The sequence below is a fragment of the Salmo salar genome, chromosome 17, assembly GCF_965601325.2.
Source record: "Salmo salar chromosome 17, fSalSal1, whole genome shotgun sequence".
Taxonomy (NCBI): domain Eukaryota; kingdom Metazoa; phylum Chordata; class Actinopteri; order Salmoniformes; family Salmonidae; genus Salmo; species Salmo salar.
In genome coordinates this window covers 12,596,493-12,612,736 of record NC_138307.1, presented here as the reverse complement: position 1 = coordinate 12,612,736, position 16,244 = coordinate 12,596,493, and the positions used below count along the sequence as shown (strand labels likewise).

The following is a 16,244-nucleotide window of genomic DNA, read 5'->3' as shown; positions in this document are numbered from 1 at the left end:
TTCAAAGGAGTGGCGACGGAGCACATTTAACCACTCAAAACAGAAAAAAACCTCAGAAGAGTCAGGATGAAGTCACAACAGTGTTTACTGTAAATGAAAAGACACACAAAGAAAAGAATTACACATCAAAAGGCCCCACACAAGCAACATCGAGGCAGAGCAATGTCAGAGAACATCGATATAGAATCTATCGACACAATGTGGAGAAAGTCATGCAGATACACACAACGAGAGACATATCTCGAAATCTAGCTCTACACACAGGCATGCATCCGTTTTAAAATACATCACTGGTTCCTATTTTCCTCCTTCTAGAAGCCTAAGCCATTTGAAAAGGACTGCGGCTAAGAACGCTACAAGATGTCAAATGTAACAAGGCATTACTCTCCTAAAATAAGTTACACTTAGTGATATTTAGTTATTTTCAAGAGACTCAATTGCTGTGGACTTTCTATCGTAACAAATATCCTAAAAGCTGCTTGAGAGGCTCTTTCTGATTTCAGTTCAGCACGAAACATGTTCTCCAGTAACCCTTACCCTCATGCCCTCGAACCGTGACAAGGCCCTCAGGGGTCTTAAGGCCCGCAGTGTTCGTAGGGACTTGATGGCACTCAGCTCAGAGTAGCCTAACGCATTGGCTACCAAGCTCACCAGAGACACCTGAGAGAGAGAGAGAGAGAGAGAGAGAGAGAGAGAGATTAGAGAGAGAGAGAGAGAGAGAGAGAGAGATTAGAGAGAGAGAGAGAGAGAGAGAGAGATTAGAGAGAGAGAGAGAGAGAGAGAGAGAGAGATTAGAGAGAGAGAGAGAGAGAGAGAGAGAGAGAGAGAGAGAGAGAGAGAGAGAGAGAGAGAGAGATTAGAGAGAGAGATTAGAGAGAGAGAGAGAGAGAGAGAGATTAGAGAGAGAGAGAGAGAGAGAGAGAGATTAGAGAGAGATTAGAGAGAGAGAGAGAGAGAGAGAGATTAGAGAGAGAGAGAGAGAGAGAGAGAGATTAGAGAGAGAGAGAGAGAGAGAGAGAGAGAGAGAGAGAGAGAGAGAGAGAGAGAGAGAGAGAGAAATAAGCAATGTCAGGAGAGACATTTGCACAAGGAGAATGTGTGGTACATGGGTGAAAAATGTAATGTGATTTCCATTCATTCCAATTGGTAAATGAATAATTACAAAATGAATCAAATCACTCTCAATTGCTATCCAAAGCTTAGATTTGAATTCATCTGCTGACAGAGCGTGTTCAAGTTCGTCGTGTGTGTTCAGAGTTCGCATACAACTCCAGCAAATACATACATCAACAATGAGGAAGTCCAGCCAACACCAGGCGTTGGTGAAGTACTTCTTGAATCCGTAGGCCACCCACTTCAGCAGCATCTCCAGGATGAAGATATAGGTGAAGACTTTGTCTGCGTACTCCAGCACTATCTTAATGGTCTTCCGCTGCTCTATGTAAATGTCTTCAAAGGCCTACACGGAGACACAAACAAGGAATCAAGCATCAGATAGTTGACAGTGTCTGAGGTCTGGGCTAAGGTCATGGTTGTTTTGAGTCACATACAGTGGGTTGGTGTTTTTTTTGGTCAAATGTCAGGCTCTGAGTTTTTTCTGAACACAAGACCTGACCAGGAAATAATCTGGGCCCTAGTTATGCATATGGATCAGAGTTTTACCTGTCCAGACTCAACCCTACTGAGGAGTACACTCTGACCAATCAACGTTTCAGTTTTCACTTCAAAGCAGAAGTGTCAGGCTAAACAAGAAGCCATAAAGCTCATCTTCACTCTACATCAAAGTAAGCAGACTGGAATTATTTGACACTCACATTGTGATGTAAAGACAACTAGAGCACACGTTTACTTGACTTTTCTTAAAGGAGCGGTACAACATTACACAGGCCAGGTGAGCAGCAGCCACTCACCAGAGCGCCACTGCTGAGCAGGATCATGAAAATGATTAAGGTCTCGAACCAGTTGTGTTCCACGATGATGAAACACGTCTTCCTCAAGGTCCACCACATCTTCCACTTGCCCTCCTCAACGTTCACCTGGCAACACTGGAACCTGAGCACACAGCCTGGGAGAGACAGAGAGAGACAGAGAGAGAGAGAGAGAGACAGAGAGAGAGACAGAGAGAGAGACAGAGAGAGAGACAGAGAGAGACAGAGGAGATAAAATAATGCCTTGTCCTTGACTGAAACAAAACTGTCCTCCCATTTTTCAAACAGTTTTCCCCCCTATCAGAGCTCGGAATTCCCTCTGGACTACTTCTAATGTTTGAAAGGACAAAGTATGTCAAAGATAAAACTTCTGTCTCTTGTCAGTCTCTCTCAAACCTTCCTCTCGCCAGCCCCTCTCTCCCTTCCCTCCTTCTCCTTCCCTCCTTCTTCCCCCCACTCTTCCTCATCCTCTCCCCCTGCCCCTCCCTCCCTCCCTCCCTCACCATCAGTGAAGCAGTTCTCTGGGTCCTCTGACTCCTCGTCCTCCAGCTCCACTGACTCAGCTCCATCCCCCGGGGGCCTGATATCCACCGAGCTGCCCTCCGACGAGGTAAGGTGCTGGGGCTCTACAGGTAGCTTCTGTACGGGGGGGGGGGGGGGAGTGAGAGAACCAGCACGTTTAACCAGCCAATGTCTACAGTAACACAGCCCCAGCCCTTCTCACCAGCTCCCTCCATACAGGAGACAACCTTCTGAGCTACTAGAGATCTTGAGATTCTTGTAATGGTTCATTCTCCATTGTCATGGACTGTAACAGTACAGTAGTCTCACCAGATACTTTGGTCTGGACTGGAGACATGACTTTGGCTTAAATATAAACTCAGAGTTGAACCCGTTTCATCATTATAATCTTCATTACATGCAGCATCGATCAAACGTACCTACAGGCTTTGGGATCAGTTTGATCAGGGGATATCCAATCACACTGTAGTATACAGCACCTGGTAGCAACAATACATGCTACAGGGAGAGGTTGGTGTTACATTGCACTGTGGGTATGTTTGATATCGGCTCAGACAGTCGAAGGGGGCATGCAGTATTCCAGTGCATTTCCAATCCTGAAATCGGAAAACAAGCAAGAGAACGTGGGCTGACGTATTTTCATGTCCACTGAAAAATGGCCCAGGATTTGATTGGTTGATAGCCCAATCGATCAAAAGACGATAACGAATCAATTCCCCCCGCTTTCCTCCCTCCCCCGAAATACTGAACATTCTCCTCATTGACATGAAAACACATTTTTTTCCCATCCTTAAAAAAAAGCAGTGTTCACAAGCTTCGGTCTCTGTTTCGGGAAAATAAATGGGTATTATCACGTTAGCTAACCAGCAAAACCCAGTACTGTGCACTGTTGACAAGACAGCATGTGGTCTGGAGCTATCGGATAATAATAACATAATGAATACTAATATAACATTAGATGCAGTGCGACCATGTTACCCAGAAAACATACAGGGGAGACACAGCTAAATGGGGTACTCTATTGTGATTATCCACTGGAGACTAAGAGGAAATGTCCCTCCAAGAGGAAATAATGTTGGAGGGATCTCTGGGGCTGACTAGTACTACTGTCCTTATTCTTTGCTATTGGCAGGATAAGCATTGGATTATAATGCACACTTTGACATTAGGGCCCTGCAATCCATGCAAGTCATCCATAATACAGTACTAGAGATATTTTTATATATATAAATATATAATCTATATGCTGATTTGGCTCCCGAGTGGCGCAGCGGTCTAAAGCACTGCATCTCAGCGCTAGAGGCGTCACTACAGACCCTGGTTAGATATCCAGGCTGTATCACAACTGGCTGTGATTGGGAGTCCCATAGGGCGGCGCACAATTGGCCCAGCGTCGTTCAGGTTCGGGTTTGGCCGGGGTAGACCGTAATTGTAAATAAGAATTTGTTCTTTACTGACTTACCTATTTAAATAAAGGTTAAATATATAAAAAACAATATGCAATACAGTGTTCTGTGTACTATATGGTGAGAAGGTCTAGCTTAGCTCCGTAGGTGGAATCCCTGTCCTGTTTTCATTGGTAAAACATGCTGCAATCTTTAGGGAGTTTGGGACATCTGGCTGGCTGGCAGACAGAGGAGTAACATGCCATCAGTACTAGACAGTGCAGCAGGTCTGATTGCCGTGGGACCCAGCTAATACGTAGTGCGAACGATGGAAGCATGCTACCCTGCCCGCTCCACGCCCCTCCCGCCCCGTGATCCACAATGTTCCAGAAAGAGGGGTGGCGCTCTCTCTCTCTCTAGCTCTTTCTTTCTCTCTCTCTATACCCCTCTCTCCCTCATATTATATCCCCCTCTCGCACATGTTCTCTATTCCTTCCTTCCTCTCTCTCGCTATACCTCTCTCACACACATTCTCTCTCTCCCTCTGTCTCACACATTTTCTCATCCGGCTTGCTTCCGTCCTTTCCGTCTCCCTCCCTCTCTCTACTCATTCACACATCTTCTCCTTCTCTCTCTTTCCCAGTCTTTGTTCAGGGTGAAGGCTATATATAAATTGAGGGTGCCCTCCTACCATGCCTTTGGAAGGCAATATGTAATTTGTGTCTTGATTTCACTTGTTTGCTATAATTGCTGCATGAGTATGGTATGGCTGACGGTATGCCACCACTAATCTACCAGGGGTTCAAAGAGACTAATATTCAGACTCTAACACATTCACTAGATCTGCACAGGGAGACACTGTAACCCTCGTTATCTTAACCTACAGTATTTTGGGCAAAATTAATTTATTTAATCTTTGTCTCTTCCTCTCCTCCTTTTCTCTCTTCATCAATTCTCTGTTTTTTTTTTTTCAATCTTGGGGTGGACAATGCGAATCACCTCCAAAATCAATACAAACCAGGCAAGAAAATCAAAAACAAGTCACATGACTCCACCTATCAATGGGAAAAGTGGGTGCAGCTCATTCATAATGGTGTGGAAACTACAAAAAAGCCTGATGCTCAAATTAGAAATAAAAAATGAGATAAAATACAAAGCAGGTGGGGGGGGGGGGGTTTAGTCAGGCAGAGAACGAAAAAAAAGGAAATCCATTGAAAAGAATGCAAGACAAGTATTTGTTGGTTCTGTTAAATGGCATAGGCAGTCTTCATGGTTAGTGCTATGTAGAATAAAATGGTCTTACAAGTCTCCTCTCTCTCACTGACAACCTTGTGAGCGTCTGTAACACAGCTGCAATAACAAACGGTGGGTTAAGCAAGGTAAAGTGACACAACCATGAGCCAGCACATAATGTACAGTACAACCTCTATGTCTGTTTTAATCAGCTGCCAGGCACAGAGGGACACAGGTTATATCCACAGAGGAACACTTCCATGCAGATACACGTTAGAGGACAAGGCTCTAGCATGACATAGAATAGGATTAAACCTTTTGTGAGGGCCACAATTGACCCTGTACTGTTCGTAGCACAAAATCAATCACACACACGGTTTATGATCCCGTTCCCAATAATTAGACTCATTTGAAGATGTTATTTATAAGGGAGAAGGGGGATCAGGGATCAGCAGTGGCTTCTAATGCATATTTGGAGCATGGGGAGTCATGGCCAGAAACAGACCTGGCTAGCTTTCTCTAATAACTGAAGGAGTTGGCTGGGGGCAGGTTGGTGACACTACCATAGGTCGGCTCAGCTCCACTCCCTGTCCTTGGCTGTGGTCTGGAGATGTGGGGACAGGGCTATGGAGCCCAGGAGGCCACCTTGCCCTCCCAGCCTAACGTGACATTATGTCTTCGAAACAGACACACATCTAATTTACAACATCTGCTCCAGAATGTCGTTTGTGTGTGTGCGCGTGTGTGTGTGTGTGTGTGTGTGTGTGTGTGTGTGTGTGTGTGTGTGTGTGTGTGTGTGTGTGTGTGCGTGTGTGCGTGCGTGCGCGTGGGCCAGTGGCCAGTGAGTGGGATATTTTAAGTTCTTTATCTGTCTTCTGGCCTTAATTTACAGTCTATTAAAAATGTCATAAAGATGTTGTTGATTTTAAAATCTCACTGGTGTGATTTCTAATGACTGGGATTAAATGTGTGAGAAATTAGTCTCCACACACATCCATGAGCCTCCACACACATCCATGAGCCTCCACACACATCCATGAGCCTCCACACAAATCCATGAGCCTCCACACACATCCATGAGCCTCCACACACATCCATGAGCCTCCACACACATCCATGAGCCTCCACACACATCCATGCGCCTCCACACAAATCCATGAGCCTCCACACACATCCATGAGCCTCCACACACATCCATGAGCCTCCACACACATCCATGAACCTCCACACACATCCATGAACCTCCACACACATCCATGAGCCTCCACACACATCCATGAGCCTCCACACACATCCATGAGCCTCCACACACATCCATGAGCCTCCACACACATCCATGAGCCTCCACACACATCCATGAGCCTCCACACACATCCATGAGCCTCCACACACATCCATGAGTATACTCAGTCAACCAGATAACACACACACACACACACACACACACACACACACACACACACACACACACACACACATCAGCCCATCAGCCCATCTAATGAAAACATCCAGAAACGACCTGCTACTTGCGCCATAGGCCATTCTGACTCATTATCTGTAGTGACTGTACTGTCCTCTCATGCTACGTCATTGTTTTGATGCCTAGGGCTTTATAACAGTACACTGCAACTCCCTGGATAGTGGACTAGGCTAGAAAGACATGATGCAATGACTCAATGAGTCAGCAAAATATCTAGTTGGTAACTGCCTCTGGAAAGTCTGGAGTTCTCAGATTCTATCCATTGATATGTAGTGGTAAAAAAAGAATAGGTGAACAAAGTATTTTCAATGCATTTTTTCGCTTTAGGTGGGTAAACGCCTGGCAAGATGAAAAGGTATGTGAACGCCGATTATGTGCGTTTCCCTTCCACTTCACCACTGATTCTGTATACAGATCTACATCAAACACAGCAGACCTTGGTCAAATACATATGACAAAAACGTTGAAATACCATAGAGTTGCGCTGTATTTAGCTTGCCTGACAAAATGGAACCAATGGCACAGTCCCAAAAGTGTAAACCAATGGAATAGTCCAAAAGGTGTAATCCAATAAGCCTTGTTCAACCATCCTGATCTCCCGAGTTCACATTCTGTTTCACTACACGTGACACGAAATGGGAGCACAAACGGTTAGTTATGATTCACAAGGCTAGTAAACCAATGGAACAGTCCCAATAGTGTTAAATAATGGAATCGTCCCAAAAGTGTAAACCAATGGAAATGTCCCAAAAGTGTAAACCAATGGAATAGTCCCAAAAGTGTAAACCAATGGAATAGTCCCAAAAGTGCCCACTCTGCTTAAGATCAAGCTAAATCACGGCACCTCCAGTATTTGGCATAGTGTATTTGACCCAGATGTGACACACAGACACCACTCAAAACAAACACAGACACCACTCAAAACTAACACAGACACCACTCAAAACTAACACCACTCAAAACTAACACAGACACCACTCAAAGATACCACAATTAAAAGATGTGATGTGACTGTGCTCATTGCTACTGAACAGAGCAGCACAGGGGTCTCTAGTCAAACCTCCTCTCTTACCTCTTTGCTGCCCATCGACATTTCCTCGGAGGCCGAGTCGCTGCTGAAGTCCTCCGTGATAGCGGTCTCAAAGTCTGACTCGCACACCGCGATGGGCACACTCACCGTCAGGCTGGGGTTGTGGATGAACGACATGTAGTTGCACTCCTCCTTTGGGTAATTCTCCGTACTATCTCCTAGCCCCACCCCCAAACCCCCTCCTGGCCGCCCGTTCCCCTCCTTCAGATAGACCCCACTCGGATCTTTAGTGATCTCGACCAACGTGTGATTTGAGATGCAGTTGCCCCCCTTGCCGTTGATGGAGCTGTGGAGCTCGTCCAGGGGCTTGCCCTCCTCCAGTGACCCCTCCTTGACCCCGTTGGTGGCGCCACCCCCGAGGAACAGGCTCTGAATGACCTGGCGGATGGTCACCTTGACCCAGGCCACGCCCCTCTGGATGCGGCCCACAGCGATCTGCAGGTTGTTCATCTCGCTGTCGTCGTCCGTGGCCGCCAGGTTGTCGGCGCTGAAGGAGCTGAGCAGCAGGGCCAGGAACAGATTCAGGACCTGCAGAGACAGAGGGAGGAAAGGACCAGGAGGGAGGAGAGTTGGAGTCCATTCTGATCTGGGTTCAGTTGTTAATTTGAAGATTCAGTTCAAATTGAAAATTGCATTTCACGTGAATACTATGGCAATGCTTAAAACATATCTGCTGTCCCAGTGTCAAAAAAACAAACTGACCACAAAAGATTCATCACAAGTACAGTGAAATCATCCATAGGTATGGGGATTCTGGGATATACAATGACTACAGTACAGCCACCTACCACCAGGTTCCCTATAACCATGACCATCATAAAGACGATGAGGCACATGCTCTGGCCAGCCACCTCCATGCAGTCCCACATGGTCTCGATCCACTCCCCGCACAGCACCCGGAACACGATGAGGAACGAGTGGAAGAAGTCATGCATGTGCCAGCGCGGCAGCTGGCAGTTGTCTGCGATCTTACACACACACTCCTTGTAGCTCTTGCCGAACAGCTGCATGCCCACCACGGCGAAGATGAACACGATGATGGCTAGGACCAGTGTCAAATTACCCAGAGCTCCCACCGAGTTACCGATGATCTTGATCAGCATGTTCAGGGTGGGCCAAGATTTGGCCAGTTTGAACACCCTCAACTGTCGACAAGAAGAATCACATCAGGAGTTTATTTTGTTGTTCCTGGTTGTGACTACGGTACTAATATCTAGTGAACAACAATCAACAAAGCATGAAGATGAATATTACCACTGTATCAAGGAGTACGTAAAAGAAAGGGAAACTGTTATTCCGCTAAGGAAGGGTAGTATAGTTATGTCTCCTGTAGAAATGTGTCAACTAGAATGTACACAATCTGCTCTGACAGGGTGGACTCGGGAGAAGCTGGCGTCAGAAGTGGGATCTTACCAATCGGAAAGACCGGAGCACAGACAGGCCCTCTACATTGGCCAGGCCGAGCTCCATCAGACTCAGACTGACGATGATGCCGTCAAATATGTTCCATCCCTGTTGAAAGTAGTAGTAGGGGTCCAGAGCGATTAGCTTGAAACACATCTCAGCCGTGAAGATGCCCGTGAACACCTACACAGAGACAGTAGTTAGATTTGAGCACGGTTCGACATACTTCCATAGAATGAGTGTTAGTGGTTGTGTGGGTAGTGAGTGGGTTAAGCTTGGCTAGCCATACTTATTTGGACCTATGGATAGATACACATCTTTGTATACAATTTCAATAATATGTGGCCAACTTGGTGGCTGAATCTTCTAAAATAGACTTAGACAATGAAACTGTGAAAAATAACAGATTGGGATTTGGAAGGTGCCACGTGTGACTTTGAGGAGAAGCTATACCAGGTGCAAGAGATTTTCCTTACAAATTCCTTTGAAATGAAAAAAGCAGCTGAGGACATTTCGGAACTCTTATCCACCAGACCTGTACACCCATGAATGGATCTCTATCATTTGTAACTGTTTCTGATGTATGTATTGTGAAGTATTGTTCAATAGATGTACTATGTAAGGCATTTATTCATCTGTGTTTCTATTTCACGATTAATTTTACATATGCTATAAGATTGCTGAGTAAAGGGTTTGGGAGTGAAAAATATCTAAATATATATGATGTATTGTATGAAGAAAGAAATATACAATTAGAAATGGCCATTAGGGGAGAAAACCACCCCAGTAACAGTATCTTTAACAGCTTGATATTTCGATAAAGCCTTGCAGGTTTACCTCAATAATATTGAACACTTACCAAGTTCCCGACAGAGAGGACGTGATTGAACTCCTTGGTCATGGGATAATGTTCCATGGCCATGAAGAGGGTGTTGAGGACGATACAGACGGTGATGGCCAGGTCCACAAAGGGGTCCATCACCACCGTGTTGACGATCCCCTTGAAACTCAACCACATAGGACAGCAGTCCCAGATCAGATAGGTGTTGGCAAACTTATACCAGCATGGTGGACACTTCTGCCTGGACTCTTCAAGCTCTGGAAAGGGTTTAAACAGACACATTTTAGTGACACTTTCTAATGTCATTTTCCCTCCTTTTTAATATATATTTTTTTTACTATTTAGTCATTTAGCAGACGCTCTTCTCCAGAGCGACTTACAGGAGCAATTAAGGTTAAGTGCCTTGCTCAAGGGCACAGACAGATTCTTCACCGTCGACTCAGGGATTTGAACCAGCGACCTTTCGGTTACTGGCTCAGCGGTTTTAAACACTAGGCTACCTGCTGCCTGTTGGCATGTATACATGTCCCCATTTTGGCTATAAGGCATTATGACATGTTATAAGCATGTATAACAAGTATCAAATATCATATAGTTAACTTTCAGGAAAGTTCTAGCATGCTTTTATCATGTTAAGGAAGACGCTTGATCGAAGGCATAGACATTATAATGGTTGTTGTAGGCTATGGGTCTTCAAGACGTTTGGTTCATCGGTCTAGTATAATAATATATTATTTGAGAACTTGGTGTGACACCAACCCTCCATGGTGTTGGTGAGAATACTGGCCACACTCATAGCTCTGGCTCTGGCTGGCTCATCTAGGTAGGCCATGGACGCCTGGCGAGACCTCCTCTTCTTCAGCCTCATCTCAGAGTCAGTGGTTGTCCCCTGGAGACCAAGAAACATCGGGAAGAGTTATTCAGTGTACGGACGAGGTGGCCTGTAAGGGACCATAACCATGACTATACCATCCATGTTGGGTTCACTTCAAATAGTATTTATTTTCTGTCAAATACTTTAGATGAGCAAAGGAACAAATGGAATAATCCCAAATGTGCAAACCCATGACATCTGGCTCAACAAAAAGAAAATGAATACTATTTGGAGCCTGGACTGATAAAAACTATAGCTCACCTCAGGCGGGAGCAGTCCTACAGGCGAGGTGGGCACAGAGGTCCCTCCCACTAGCGAGACGACGCCGTTACAGTCCACGGTGCAGTGCATCTTGCCGTTGGCGGGCAGCAGGACGCGCTGAGGGGCCAGGCTAGTCTGACTGACCGTGCTGGAGCGGCGCTCAATACGGCAAGGCACGAACAGGGAGCCGCGGCGGCTGTCGGTGTCCTCGAACGTGCTTTGCTCGTCGTCGGCGAAGTCGTTATCGGAGACCACATCGCGGGCGCGGCCTCGGAAGCTAAACAGGCTAGCTCGGCTGTTCCTCCTCGGGGAGAAGAGGGAGCCACGGATACTGAGGAGAGACTGGTGGAAGGGGAGAGGAGAGAAAGGTATCAGTACTGAAAAAGAGGAGAAGGATAGAGGTGATAGAGACGATGAAACAGAAGAAGGGAGACCCACAAGATTGGAGTGGTTCAGTGGACACTCTGCCCAGTGCAGTGATGAGGAAGATGATGGCAATGAGGACAATGGTGACTAAGACAATGGCCCTTTCCCCTCACTGTGTACTCGCCTGGTTGGGTGAGGAGCATCTCTTCTCGTAGGACAGCCGGTTGGCATCCATAGAAAACCGGAAGCTTAACCTCTTGATACTGTCCTCCGACTCGGACTTGTGGAACTTCTCGTGCTCGCCCCTCTCTTTTCTCTTCTGGCGGTTCATTCTCTCCTTGGCGCTCTTGGAGCTGAGTTTGGAGGTCCCTGAGGAGGCTTCTGAGGAGGGCCCCCCTCTCCCGCTGTACTCTCCGTGGCTCTCTGTGGCTGCTGCCGCGGCAACCTGCCAGCCAACCACACACAAGCACAGTTGTCACGGCAACCGGCACCCGTCTTTGGTGGACAGAGCACAGAGCAGAACAGCAGGCAGCACAAATACCCAAATCAACTTCAAAGAACTTCTAAAAATGGAGGCCTGTGTTTTGTCCCACAAACTGACTGTTTTCTTAACGAAACTGGCAAAGACTAAAAGGTTATCTGTTCCGGAACCAAGTGAACAACCCGATTGCTCTTTGAAATAATAACAACCCTGCATAACCTGGGATACAAAATCATACATTTTTCAAAAGCAACCTTGTACTCAGTATATAAAATCTTTGTGATATCCATGTTTTTGTTATTATTGCATTACTGGACTCTTGGTCAAGCTGTTATTGTAAATAAGAAATGATGTAGCAGATGGAACCTCCCTCCCTTCACGGAACCTAATACTGTACTACCAATACTGCACAGAGTAATAATTCCTTCTCTATCTACCTCTTGTTTCCATAGTAATGGAGCACCCTTGTGTGTAGAAGCTTGACACCAACCAAGCACCAAGACATACTTAAGTAAGAGAGGATTATGGACTTGAGAGAGGAAGGGCAAGGTAGGGAAAGACAGAGAAAGACAGGAAGGACTTTGGCTGTATGCACCCAATACTGTGTCGTCGCTCTGGATAAGATGGTCTGCGTAATGACTCAAATGCAAATTATAAAAAAGTCAAACTCTGCAATGCAAATTCACAACCAGAAATCAGCCAATACCAATGCCTCCTCCTGCTGTCTCTTGAGCTGCTCCAGCATGGCCTGGAACTCCTCCTCCTTCTGGGCTGCCTCCTCTATGGTGGCCTGGTTCTGCTCATCGTAGGCCATGGCCACCACAGCCAGGATCAGGTTGACCAGGTAGAAGGAACCCAGGAAGATCACCAACACAAAGAAGATCATGTAGGGCTTCCCCGCCGCTCGCAGGGTCTAAGAGGGAGGGAGAGAGAGAGAGGGGGGGGGGGGGGGGGGGGGGGAGAAGAAAAGAGAGAGAGATATAGAGAGGGAGTGAGAGATAGGGTGGGAGGGAGAGAGTGATAAGAAGGTAGGTAGGGAGGGGAAAGAGAGAGGGATAGAGGGAGCGGGGAAAGAAGGATAGAGGTAGGGGAGGGAGAGCGGGATAGAGGGAGGGGGAAAGAGGGATAGAGGGAGGGGAGGGAGAGAAGGATAGAGGGGGGGAGGGAGAGAGGGATAGAGGGAGGGGAAAGAGGGATAGAGGGAGGGGAGGGAGAGAAGGATAGAGGGAGGGGAGGGAGATAGAGAATTGTTTTCATTATATGCATTTTATTTTCTTTACCAGTATTCCTGAGTTGTTTCACTGTTATTTTCAATGATAAAGCACTAAAAGGGGATCAAGTATATCAGATCAGCAAACAGTGAGTGGACATTTTGTTTCTAACCAATCGCTTTGGCCCACCTGTTGGTAGAGGTTTTCCCAGAAGTCCTGGGTCATGAGTCTGAACAGGGACAGGAAGGCCCAGCCAAACGAGTCGAAGCTTGTGTAGTCGTAGTCTGGGTTCCTGCCCGCCTTGATGCACGTGAATCCCTCTGGGCACAACCTGTGGTGAAGACCCCCGTACACAACACACAGGTCAGCAAACATGTGGTGGTCACTAACCCACAACCACAAGCCACTTGTACAGTTCAGAGCGATACAGTGGATACTTACGGTGTCCACTGAGCAGCATTGGTTTTCATTAGATTGACTTAACTGCACTTACACTGAATATGATTTCATTTTATATGATCAGCCTGACTACATTAACACTATCCACAGTAAGAAGCACCTGTTTTTATTCAACTGACTTGACCACATCAAATGAATCCAACTAAATTCTGCTGAAATAGTATAGTCCTCTCTACTCTCTTGTATTAGCGCCAAGTGCTCTATTCTAGTTAGCATGTCTTCAATGCCTAAGTGTTAAGGAAACGTGTGAGTACGCTTACATGCAGACTAATAACTTGATATTAAACTGATTAAGGCAGAAGGCAGAGTATGGCATTACTCTGCTTATCTTAACCGGCGTATGGTCAAAGTCAATTAAAACACCTGCTTTTCTGAGCAGTCTTTCTGTTTATTAGGACAGGTAAACAGCTTAATCGGCATTCCAGCTGTGTATTTGATACGTGTATGTAGCAGCGCCGGCAGCACATACATACTGAAAGTACGCATCTTACAAATATTTTTCACAAACAAACTTCATACGTCCGAACTCAGAATCAAATAGTCTTTGCAAAAATAACACGTTCGCTGTTGTAAAAACGTTTATTTTGATTGCTGATTTTCCAATGTGTCCATTGAAACATGATTATTCGGTAAATCGTTCTTCTTGCAGAGCACGTAAAGGTTTCAATCAAACTATTATATTAATCTGACAGTGCACGATAAACATATTTATTGTGTGCCTGTAATCGTGCTCGGGAATTCCGTATGCGTGTTGAGGCTGTGTTGGTGAATGTAATTGGCTGTATAAATAAAGGATGTTGTCGAGTCTCACCCGGCTCCACTGCCATTCCCACAGAGGAGGGCGTCCCTGCGGTTGAGGAGGTAATAGTAATTACCTAGAAGGAAGAACAGAGAGAGGAACAATCAGTCAATATGTTGAGGAGCGCGGGAGGAAAGGAGGGAGGCGGGCAGTGAGGAAAGAGAGGAGGGAGGTTTGAAACTGGATTGAAAGGTTTGAAATTGAGCAAATAATGTTAATGGGTTTTCAAAACTTGTACAGTATTCTGATTTATGAATTAAGCAAACAATCTGCTGTGGCTCTGCTGTTGAGTGCTTTGAGTGAAATAAACAAAAGCACTTTATTCAAATAATTGTTATTATCATTATATATTATATTTGGCAAAAGGGGGGTTGCAACTCAATATTAGGAAGGTGTCCTTAATATATACTGAACAAAAATATAAACGCAACATGTCCTATGGTCCTATGTTTCATGAGCTGAAATAAAATATCTCAGAAATGTTCCATATACACAAAAACCTTATATTTTGTGCACACATTTATTACATCCCTATTAGTGAGTATTTCTCCTTTGCCACGATAATGCATCCTCCTGACAGGTGTGACATATCAAGAAGCTGATTAAACAGCATTACACAGGTGCACCTTGTGCTGGGGACAATGTGCACTTTTGTCACACAACGCCACAGATGTCTCAAGTTTTGAGGGAATGTGCAATTGGCATGCTGACTGCAGGAATGTCTACCAGAGCTGTTGCCAGAGAATTTAATGTTCATTTCTCCACCATAAGCCGCCTTCAACGTCATTTTAGAGAATTTGGCAGTACGTCCAACCGGCCTCACAACCGCAGACCACGTGTAAACTTCATCACCTGCCGGATCGTCTGAGACCAGCCTCTCAGACAGCTGATGAAACTGAGGAGTATTTCTGTCCGTAATTCCCCCTTTTGTGGGGAAAAACTCATTCTGATTGCTTGGGCCTGGCTCCCAAGTGGGTGGGTCTACGCCCTCCAGTGGCTGCGCCCCTGCCCAATCATGTGAAATCCATAGATTAGGGCCTAATTTATTTATTTCATTTCACTGATTTCCTTATATGAACTGTAATTCAGTAAAATCATTGAAATTGTCACATGTTGCGTTTATATTTTTGTTTAGTATATATATATATACACACACACACACACACACACACACACTGAGTGTACAAAACATTAAGAACACCTTCCTAATATTGAGTTGCATCCCCCTTTTGCCCTCACAACAGCCTCACTTTCTCGGGGCGTTCACTCGACAAGTTCAACGGCACTGACATATTTTGTCTTTCCCATTAACCTTCTGAATAGCACACATACACAAATTATGTCTCAATTGTCTCAAGGCTTACACCTGTCTCCTCCCCTTCATCTACACTGATTGAAGTGACATGAATAAGGGATCATAGCTTTCACCTGGATTCACCTGGTCAGTCTATGACATGGCAAGAGCAGGCATCCTTAATGTTTTAGACACTCAGTGTGTGTGTGTGTATATAGAGTTGAAGTCGGAAGTTTACATACACTTAGGTTGGAGTCATTAAAACTTGTTTTTCAACCAATTTTTCCAACAATTATTTAAAGACAGATTATTTCACTTATAATTCACTGTATCACAATTCCAATGGGTCAGAAGTTTACATACACTAAGTTGACTGTGCCTTTAAACAGCTTGGAAAATTCCAGAAAATGATGTCATGGCTTTTTTCTGATAGGCTAATGATGTCAATTAGCCTATCATCCTTGGGAGCAATTTCCAAATGCCTGAAGGTCCCACGTTCATCTGTACAAACAATAGTACGCAAGTATAAATACCATGGGACCACGCAGCCGTCATACCGCTCAGGAAGGAGATGTGTTCTGTCTCCTAGAGATGAACGTACTTTGGTGCGAAAAGT

General features: G+C 45.4%; 1 protein-coding gene across 2 annotated transcripts in view; it reads right to left on the bottom strand.

The window, feature by feature from the left end:
• Positions 1-16,244, bottom strand: part of LOC106575301 (sodium channel protein type 2 subunit alpha) — a 30,755-nt gene that overhangs the window by 6,540 nt on the left and 7,971 nt on the right. For both annotated transcript variants that reach the window (XM_014151744.3, XM_014151743.3), the window contains exons 5-18: positions 14,347-14,410; positions 13,266-13,407; positions 12,572-12,778; positions 11,569-11,829; positions 11,019-11,360; positions 10,643-10,772; positions 9,902-10,140; positions 9,052-9,225; positions 8,427-8,783; positions 7,621-8,166; positions 2,432-2,567; positions 1,911-2,065; positions 1,286-1,459; positions 538-660 (exon numbers count right to left, since the gene is read on the bottom strand). In XM_014151744.3, coding sequence (XP_014007219.3) covers positions 538-660; positions 1,286-1,459; positions 1,911-2,065; positions 2,432-2,567; positions 7,621-8,166; positions 8,427-8,783; positions 9,052-9,225; positions 9,902-10,140; positions 10,643-10,772; positions 11,019-11,360; positions 11,569-11,829; positions 12,572-12,778; positions 13,266-13,407; positions 14,347-14,410 — 3,050 coding nt within the window. The remainder of the gene's footprint in view (positions 1-537; positions 661-1,285; positions 1,460-1,910; positions 2,066-2,431; positions 2,568-7,620; positions 8,167-8,426; positions 8,784-9,051; positions 9,226-9,901; positions 10,141-10,642; positions 10,773-11,018; positions 11,361-11,568; positions 11,830-12,571; positions 12,779-13,265; positions 13,408-14,346; positions 14,411-16,244) is intronic.